The following is a 10,209-nucleotide window of genomic DNA, read 5'->3' on the forward strand; positions in this document are numbered from 1 at the left end:
GACATTGATTGGTTTAAACCTCAATGTTTTCGAGGTACTGTTACAATTTTTGCCTTAACTACAACAGCAACTGATTCTCCATTTCAGGGTTCTGCGTACTGAGTAAAGTTTCAGCTCTTTGTGCGGCTTCAGGAATCAGCAGTAGGTGTTTACTTGTTGATCTCGATGACTACAGGTCACTTTTCAGAAAGAAAGCTTCAACCAGCCTCATCACAGGCCGAGCAAAGAGCCCATTCTATACACAGAGGCTCTAAAATGGGCACTGCAACGGATCAATAAAAATAATGTCAAGATTGTGCAGCTATGTCGTAATACCAAAATCAATGCAAACTCTATCCACATTACATTACATTACATTACATTTCATTTAGCTGACGCTTTTATCCAAAGCGACTTACAATAAGTGCATTCAATACCGAGGGTACATACCAAGGACGACAAGAATCAAGAAAATACAATTTCTTCAAATAAAGCAAAACTACAAAGTGCTATAAGTAAGTGCCATTTAAGTGCTACTAAAGTGTTAGTTTCAAAAAGTTGTTAGTTTTTTTTTTTTTTATTCAAGGTAAAGTCGGAAGAGGTATGTTTTTAGTTTTCGGCGGAAGATGTGTAGACTGTGTAGACACATGTTTGTTATTTGTGGATAGAGTCCTAAACGCTGTATATTCTCTACATTTGAAGAGATTGCACAACTCGAGTTTGCAGATGGAGCCACTGGGGCTGATGTCAGGGTTAAAAATGGTAGTGTGATGAATACATGGTTAAAAACTTTCTTCTACCTTTTCATGAGTAGAGAATGTCATTTTGCATTTGACCACATTGTTCTCAGTTCAGAAACTCTTGCCGCTCTATGTTGGCAGATGGATGCAGTGGATGTAAGATGATTCTTTTAGCCCTTGACGGACACATCTGTCGGCCTTTACACTTTATCACGCGCACACACACACAAACACACACACACACACACACACACACACACACACACACACACACACACACACACACACACTAACAGTTACTACCCCCTCTCTCTTGCCTTACAGCATCCTCCTCTTCCTCCTCATTCACCTCCCACTGTGCCCCTGCTCCTCACAGACTCTCAGCACAATCAAATCCCCACTAAGACCTGAGAGCTCAGTCTGAAGCAGCCACTACTCTCCTTCTTCTATTCAACTTCCACCCTGATCAAACTGCAGCAGGTTTATCACAGATGTTAGGAAAACTAAAGACGGGTCCCCCACTGAGGAGCCTTTACTACAAGAGTCAGATACGAAGACCCTGACCGATTAGTTTTATAAAAGTCTAAATTCAGATATTAAAATCATGGATGGATGGATAGATAGATAGATAGATAGATAGATAGATAGATAGATAGATAGATAGATAGATAGATAGATAGATAGATAGATAGATAGATAGATAGATAGATAGATAGATAGATGATACCCAGTGATCTGAGTGTAGTGCTAATTTGATTTCGGAAACAGCAGACCCCAGGGAAGCGACAACTCGAGCGCAGACATATGTTCCTGTGCAACATGATAGCATATTTCACTAACTTGACAAATTGGGGCTGTAGTTAATAAACGTCTCACATTTTACACTGAGGCCTGTGGATTATCCAAACTAATCACCACATTGTTCCTTTAGCTCTTGAATTATTTATGTTCATTATTATGTTTTGGTGATATGACCAAACTGGCAAAATTATCTAATGCAGTGAAAGTTAATGTCTTGCATGTCTCTAAACTTGGACAAATAAAACAAAAAAACTAAAACGAAATATACAAAAACAAATGCTAGACAATACTCTAAAGATTATGTTAGACCTTAAGGTTTACCTTCGTCTAAAAATGCACGTTTCCCGCAGACAAAAAGTCTTTGTCGATAGAAAAAGAGGACAAGACATTGACTGAGATACATCAGCTCAAGACTTTTTAATTTATCTGCTTGAGAAGAAAGTACAGATGTTTGTGTTCAAATAGGGATTAAGAGGAAAAAGTCGTCATGTAAATAAATACTCCAGTAAGTTACAGAAACCTGAAAAATCTACTTAAATACAGTACAGAAGTATTTGTACGTCGTCACTTCCCACTTACACGCTGTTGCCCCCAGAGGATTATTCATATTAGACTCCTGGCCCATATCTTTAGCCAATCAACCCTTGGTTAATTGAGTATATAATCCATAACAGCCATAACAGCCTCCATCTAAATATCAGGATCCTGTCTGCAGGGATTTGCTCTCATTGTGACACAAGAGCATCAGTAAGCTCCAACACTCATCTAGGGTGATAAGAACTGGCTCACAAGGGTGTTTCATTTCATCCTGCATTGTCGCAAAAGGTTCCTTGCTAAAATTATTTCACATCACATTGAGATAGGGAGGGGACAAATACAAACAGTTGCCATACGGATGAAAATCACGACTGCATATAGAGCAATTATTAAACGGGCAATTAGCATTAAGTATCAGCAGCTCAACAGACCTTTCTTTCTAAAACAACTGCTTGTGTATGGATATGTTTCTCGGATTGGGGGCAGGTGCACGCACCATGTCACTCTCCTGAAAGGCCCTCATGCTGGAGTCATTCAAAGTGTTGTCCACCCACCAGACAACTGTTCCCTGGTTATCCACTGCCCCCCAGCCCAGCCCTCTGATACATCTGTGTTTCTGCATTGGTAGATTCACGTCCCCAGTCCTGCTCACATTCACTTTGATGTTTAATCCCATCCTGACTGTGTCCTCCTTCAGTCCACCGAGCCGCTCGGCCAGTCATGAATACCCAAAGGTCTGCTTACTCGACAGGATTATCCCTCTTTTCAAAGCCACTGGGGACAATTCTTCAGCCACAGAAAACACACTCAATGGATCTTCTGCTCTCTCGCTTTGTTTCTTTCGCTTTCCTTTACTCTCTCTCTCACTCCCTTCTGTCTTTGTCCCTGTGGGCTTTTACCAAACACATTGATCCACCCGATCGGGTAGTTCATCTGCTGCTCCTCTTCGATTGTTAGACACACAAACACACACGCACGCACACACATCACTCAGTGGTGTTTAAGCATTTAACTTCAGGCTGCACTTATCTCCTGATAATTAAAAAAAGTTCCTGCAGATCTTATATGTGTCCACGACCTTTTACATTCTGTCTCCTCACCTCCTCCTTATTAGAAGGACTTTCAGAAAGACATTAAATTAATTGTCTGCTATGCTGATGACACCTAACCATTCAAATCAGGTGAAGGCTTGCCTCAGCACCTGATAAAATGAAACAATACAAATGTATTTGTATTGCCGACATTCAAATTCAACTCAAAACGGCAGCCATCACAATTTTTTTTCGATACTCACAAGTTCTCACGAGAACTGCAGCAGTCACTAAGAGTACAACATCAGATGACATTTAGGGTAAAAACACAGTTTGGAGGCTCACAGAGAGCTACACAGGTGAGGGATTCCTCACCCAGGACGGACAGAAGTGCAATAGATGTGCAGGTACAAAAAGTGTGTGTACATTTCCAAGTTTGAATGATGTTTTTTCCTTCCTGTTTCATGTAGTAGCCTATACGTTCCACACTAAACCTTCCAGAGAAATCCATTTTCTAGGTTGCAATCCCAGCTTGGATGATCATGTGGGCATTATTCATGATCACCATAACGCCCACTTAGTGCAGTTGAAGTTTAATGTTGATCACAGGGCTGTGTTTCTAGCTGCCATAGAGCTTCATAAAAAGCCATCGTCACGTTGCTCTGAGAAACAAGAATGCATGATTAATTCTTAGCCAAGCCCCCACTTGTTGCTTTTCTATTCAATACAGTCAGTGCTTTATGTATCACAGTGTTTCACATTGGTAAATAGTGAGCAGATGAGCTGTGATGGAATAAACACCGGTCCCATGGGAAAGGGTGACCTCTGAGGTCTCATATTCACCTTCGAGCTCCATCTATTCCCTTGTAAGTGTTAAATCCTGCCTTTGTCTCTTACAGCTTCTCTGTTTGTTTATCTTCTCTCCTTTGCTCCATCATTGACTATGTTTCTCTTTCTGTTTCTCTTATGCATCCCACCAATCTTTAATCCTTTCGGCTAACACAACATGATGCCGAGCTGAAAAAAGGTGTACATCTGTGCAGTGTTTTCAGGAAGGTTTAAATCCAGTTACAACAGTGTAAGACTGATGCTCCCCTTCTGTCCAAAGTTATGAATATTTAAACTGTCACAGAACCAACCCCGGACTCGCAGCATCAATGGATAAGTCAGCCTGCCACCAACAGTGGATAAGGAGCTGTTTATTCAAATCCAGACACAGGGATGTGAAGCCCAGCTGCTATTGACCAGATCTTCCAAGCCGAGCTGAAAAGATGCTTCTCACACAGTTTGTCTTTTAACTTCAGCACCATGTTTATCTTGGAGTTTTAATAGAAAAACTTTCTCATGAGGATCAGATGCTGTTGTTTTCCAGCTTAAGAGGCAAAATACATCTTTTAGATTCACTGACAGATAAATAAATCAACCATAACAAATGTTTCAATATGATTTTCTTCACCATTAGATTTTTCTATAATTACTTTTTTTTATAAATCATTACAAATTTAGATCAATCAATAAACCTTCATTAGACTCATGCAACTGTTTAATGTTGTCATTTTAAAAGCCGCTGTTTCTACGTATGTTGAAGTCATTTCCATAAATGAGAGAATGCAGATGCTTCCACAAAGTGCATCATGGATCCGGCTTTGGCAGCAACCAAATCTTGTCCCATTTACAATACGATATGACACGATACGTTACAACACAACACGACATAACATGATAGGATATAAAAAAAAGACAGTACACATATGAAGTAATCTTCCCTTCCAGGTCACACTGATGCATTTACCTCAATGTGTGTCATACAGCGTGAATGTGTGTTCATTAGCTTTAAATACAACTGCACTGACTCTGAAGTTTATTTCACTGAATTGTGAATAAAATCTTTTAAACAGTGTTGTCCATCTCTCCAGTAGATTTCAGAGACTTTATGACAAGCAGCACTGAGGCTACTGTCAAATAACAACTCACCAAAAAGCTGATGTTTTTTTATTTAATTAATACATTTTATTTGCTGTATAATATTGACTTCCTCACCACTGAAGCTTGGACTCGGCTGTTCCTGAGTTTTTAAGAGCATAGGAGATCATTATTGGATTCAACACTAGAGAGAGGGCATCATGGGGGAGAGTTCGGCCTAATTATTTTAGCAATACGATCCTATTACGTAACTCGTGTTAACTGCATTTTGTGCTGACAAATGGTGCTTGGAAAACTCTGGGAGTAAAATACTTGAGATAAAACAGATGTTCTAAGAGAAATAACCCCACAATTTATTATTTTACGTGCCATGAACATGTTTTGTTAAATGTGAAAGCAGCTGGAGGCCAAAATATGAGGTGAAGGTGACGGTCGACTGCAGATTTACAAGTTCACAATCAGACTCAAAATTATTTAATGGATTTATATAATTTTGTGTTAATCCACAAACTATAGAAACATTATCATTAATAAGCGATGTTCAATTTTTGATGGAAGTTGTTTTGTTGTGAAGGGAGTTCTTTCTTTTTTTTTTTTTGCTCCAGGAGATTGTGTTTTTATTGCTGTTTGTTTGTCAGTTTGTCAGCAGGGTAACAAAAAAACTGTTCCTCCGATTTCCATGAAGTTTTGTGCAGGGTTGAAACAGGACCCAAAGAAGAAATCATGACATTTTGAGGTCTTAACTTTCTTTTTGTTACATGGTGAGACGGTGTGTTATCCTTAGTGAGGTACACTCTCTCAACCTTGTTGGATCTGCTTTTGCTCACGTTTCACACTTGACAAATAGCATTATTAATTCAATATTTTTATAAATTTTGTAATATTAAAGGGTGGCTACTTGTTATTAGCCCCTCTCAGACTAAACTGAAAAGTATTTTCAGATAATAAGAGACACACTTTTACATGAACAAAACCTTATTAATACTTCTTCCTTTTTTGGTGGGATGGATACCAAAGAAGTCAAAGAGAGTAAAGATGATGTCGAACTGAACGCTGAGTGATTTTAAGAATGCACCAAGGAAATTTTTAATTAGAAATATAAGTAAATCTAAAGTTTTTTATCTTCTATTTTTCTAATATGTAATAGTAGTTTCCACAGGATGAGCCTTTTTCTGACCTGCAAACAGACTGTATTTCTGTTGCATTGCATCGACTGACCTCTTACTCTTTGAAACGTCCTATAAAACACTGAAGGACTTTTAATAATTCAGTCCGAGTAATGAGACGAATAAACAAATGCGTGTATGAATATTCAGAGATTCAGTTTATATCATTCCAGCTTCAAAAGCCTTCGGAAAACATTGCAACAGCATTGACAATCTGCTGTGCAGCTGCTGCCTTTCCCCTAACTGTGCACCAGCCTTTACTCATCACTGTGGCTTCTTACTGCAAGAGCAACTTTGTGAATAACAAATGACTCGATGAGCAGTTCTGCATGGATGCCCTCTTTATATAAAGATCATAAAACAGAAATGTTTTTTAGAATCTGATATATGTCAATATTTTATTCTGTAGGACGGACATCCAGATGTGCAGGTGAAGTCACATTGAATGAATGAAGGATCACACACCGACTGGGTTGTGATCTGAAACATCCTGCAGGAGACGGGTTGGTTTTCCAAGAATACCTCACCATAATATCCCAAAATATGAACATTATACAAAACGTGTTTATTTTATTTATTTGTACTTTGATTGTACTTAAGAAAAGACACGTTATGACATGCTTGAAATGTATGCCTAATTAGTATTTGCTGTTTGTGTAATTATTAGTATTAGTCCTACATTGATATCAAACGAGTAATGATAGGAAGAGTTTTGAAAGTTTTCTAAACAAATGTTAGGGTTTGGGTTTATCTACATTTTCTGTTTGAATTCTGCAGATTTTGTTCAAGAAATAAATTATACATTCTAAATTTAATTAAGAAATAAATAAGTATATTAGGTTATATTCATGAAAAAAAAATGTTTTGGACATTTCCCAGCTATTTCAATATCTTTACCATAACGAAAATAATAATAATAGTTGTCACTTCCAGGTAGGTTGGAATTTGTCTTTGTACTGCTTATAAAGTAAAGTAAAATTGTTATCATTATATTAATAAAAACGATACTTTAATACTGCTGCTCTGATTCTCCTTTCCAAATGTTCTCTTTTGTATTGTGCTATATGTAAAACATTTAAATAAAACACATCGCCATAGACTTGTTCTTCCCGTTTGCAATTAATCGTCTTTATTTTACATTTTCAAACCCAACATCATCAGAGATTCATCTGAAAATCACGTTCAAAATAAGTAAATAAATATCATTTTCTGTTTATTTAAAAAAATAAAGAAGTGGCCATTGTGTGGGCCGGACAGTGAAAGACAAACCACTCAGCAGAAAACAGGGAGAAAAACAGTTGACAGAATAATGCAGGTGCAACATGTGAGGGCAGTAGGAAACTTCCCACACATTAACAAGACTATAATATATAATATCTCCCACTATTTAAACAGACGATTCTACATATTTACATTATATTTGTGGTTGGATTCAAGTTGGGGCTTTTCCCTCTGCAGGCCCTTTAAATAAACCAGAGATTTTGATGTTAAAATAGACGAATAGAAGACTGGATCATTAAGTTTTTCCAGAATTAAAAGGAAATTTCGTTCTGCTTTTTGAGCTCTGAGAAGAAACGCCGCTTACAACTGAGGTTAATCACCATAAAACACTAAGTTAGTTGCCAAATCCCAAAGTCCCAGTGAGGAAAACCAATGCAATCGTCTTTACTGGCTCCGTCCACGCAACGGATTCGGCGACAAAGATAAATAAAAAACATGTTATAAGAGGAGAGAGAGTCTGTGACAACCCCAAATAAGTTCGTCTCCATTGGGATGGAAGTCACTTGGAGTCGCTGGTCAGCCTCGGCATAGTGACGGAGCTCATGCTGGACACATGCGGAGGCGGGACTTGGCACATGCTGCACGGACAGGGCATCCCGGTGCCAACGCCCCAGTGGTGGAAGCTGCTGCCCAGCGGCCCTGCACCGGGAACGGGAGCTTTGAGGAGTCCGTGGTGGGTTCGGACCGAGCTGACAGCGGAGATACCGGGCACAGAAAGAGACGCGGAGGAGATGGCCGCCGGCGGGAGGAGCGGGTGGTGCACCGCCGGGTGTGCGGGGTGGGGGGCAGCCGGGTGTCCCGGCACGGGCCCAGCGTGTGCCATACTCCCGCAGGCTGACGGGTGGAAGCCGCCGTGGTGTGCGCTGCTGCCGTAGATCTCACTGACCAAGCGCTTCATCTCCTCCAACGAGTTGCTCAGCATCAGGATGTAGTTTCTCGCCAGCAGCAGGGTGGCGATTTTGGAGAGTTTACGCACCGATGGACCGTGCGCATAGGGCATGACCTCCCGAAGTCCGTCCATGGCCACGTTCAGGTCGTGCATCCTTTTTCTCTCGCGGCTGTTGATCTTGAGGCGGATCGACTGCAGCTCGTTCTCTGACAGGAGTTTACGGTCTTTCTTGGCCAACCTCAGGGCGAGGGACTCGTCATCGGAGGCGGAGAGGTCGTGCAGGTCGTGCAGGCCGTGCAGGCTGTGCAGGCTATGCAGACTGTGCAAGCTGTGCAGGCCGGGGATGTCGGAGGGAGAGTCGCTCTGCGTGGAGGACACCGCGCCGGAGAATCCGTGCACTGACTTCTTCAGGGTTGCCATGAAGCTGTCGTCCACCTCGGGGGAGGAGGGTCTGCTCGACACGCGGCTCGTATCAGAGGCCATGGTATTGGTCCAGCACGCGGCTCTGAGGAGGAAACAGTTGATTTAGTGAAGTCTAAAATCCACAGGTCAGGCCATGTTAATCCAACGACTGGTGATACGAAGTAAATGCTTATTGCAATTTCATCTGTTGACTTAATAATTAGATATATATATACTGACACATTTTGGCTTTACATGCTGTAATACGCTAACACCACTTCGAAACCTAAAGTTCTGTGAGTGCGCACAGACTTCATGCTCTGTCTCACTCTGGTTTGCCATAAATAAAGTCTGGTAAAACACCAATAATTTATCAAATTGCCAAATAAAACACTCACCGAGAAAGTTTCCAAGCGCGACGATGTGAAAACCGATACGTCAAATCCACGGGTTACTCCAAAGCGCGTGTGACAGCCCATTTGGCACGGCTGCGTGTGACCGCGGGCTTTTATAGCGCACAGTGGCCGCTTCACCGGGACAACGCGGTGTGTGTCCAGGCAGCCACCCGGCAACCAATCAGCTCCGTGCAGGGCGGGGGGGGGGGGGGGGGGGGGTATGGGAGAGAGGGACGGGAGGAGGGTGACGGACGGTCCTCAGCCTGATGTAATTACCGACACACAGCATCACTATGAAGTGAAATCAGACACACTCCGTCCTGCATGCGGCCCCTTCTTGTGGAAATGTTCGGGCCGCGTGTGGATGGATTTTACGCACAGAGGAAAACACATTGCGCCGGAGAATTGAACTGTTGATCGTCTGATTCTTCGGGAAAAGAATATATCAGACGTCATTTAAATAGTGTACTAAATTATAGGAAAATATGTTTTCTGCAATAACTGTGATTATTTATGATATACATTGAGGTTTTAAATGTAATACCCCACAGATATTTTAGTAATTTTTCTAAATACATGAGACAATAGTTTTGATTAGAATTTCCTGATACATTATTATTATTATTTATCAGCATTAGTTTTAGTATTCGGTCAATAAACCGTCCGAGCGTGAACTCACTCGTCTGCTCACGCTCAGTAAAAACAGGTCGAAGCCTCAATAAGCAGCGCAATACGTTTCCTGGCCGCGCTTTTGGAATCAATATGGTGTTTTCCGTTTCGACCCGCTGTCGTCCAGCAGCTGCCGTTGACGAGCATCTTTAACGTTAATTAACGAAGTGTGCGAAATTGTTTTTAACGGTTATGATCCTCAACATTTCAATTAGTGCGCAGTGAGCGCAGAAAGCATGTGTGGCCCTGATGCTGCTGCTCACTGGGCCTCATACGGATCCACTGACGCTAACTGAAGGTGACGGAAGCATTGTGCGCAAATATGACCGAGCTGCGCTGCTCATTCACACGCAATCAGCGCTAATTGCCTCTAAAGGTTTTATGTGTTTAGGAGCG

The 10,209-nt window shown here is 41.2% G+C and overlaps 1 protein-coding gene across 2 annotated transcripts; it reads right to left on the minus strand.

Moving 5' to 3' along the window:
- Window positions 1-7,291: 7,291 nt before the first annotated feature.
- olig2 (oligodendrocyte lineage transcription factor 2) lies at window positions 7,292-9,259 on the minus strand. Of its 2 annotated transcripts, none has more exons than XM_062402887.1 (2): window positions 9,148-9,259; window positions 7,292-8,852 (listed from the first exon to the last, which is right to left on the minus strand). In XM_062402887.1, the coding sequence occupies exon 2, from the start codon at window positions 8,828-8,830 to the stop codon at window positions 7,958-7,960; it is 873 nt and encodes a 290-aa protein (XP_062258871.1). In that variant the 5' UTR covers window positions 8,831-8,852; window positions 9,148-9,259; the 3' UTR covers window positions 7,292-7,957. The 2 variants fall into 2 exon arrangements, with proteins under 2 accessions (XP_062258871.1, XP_062258872.1); XM_062402888.1 differs by having other exon boundaries at window positions 7,292-8,850; window positions 9,144-9,228.
- Between the last annotated feature and the right edge of the window lie 950 nt (window positions 9,260-10,209).

Source organism: Platichthys flesus, chromosome 13 (genome assembly GCF_949316205.1).
Source record: "Platichthys flesus chromosome 13, fPlaFle2.1, whole genome shotgun sequence".
Classification (NCBI taxonomy): Eukaryota; Metazoa; Chordata; class Actinopteri; order Pleuronectiformes; family Pleuronectidae; genus Platichthys; species Platichthys flesus.

Bases quoted from the DNA above. Each gene is read 5' to 3' on its own strand.
- olig2 (XM_062402888.1), bottom strand. From the start codon at position 9,228: ATGGGCTGTCACACGCGCTTTGGAGTAACCCGTGGATTTGACGTATCG. The intron at 8,851-9,143 runs GTGTTTTATTTG...TCCTCCTCAGAG, and splicing joins CTTGGAAACTTTCTCGGTGA to CCGCGTGCTGGACCAATACC.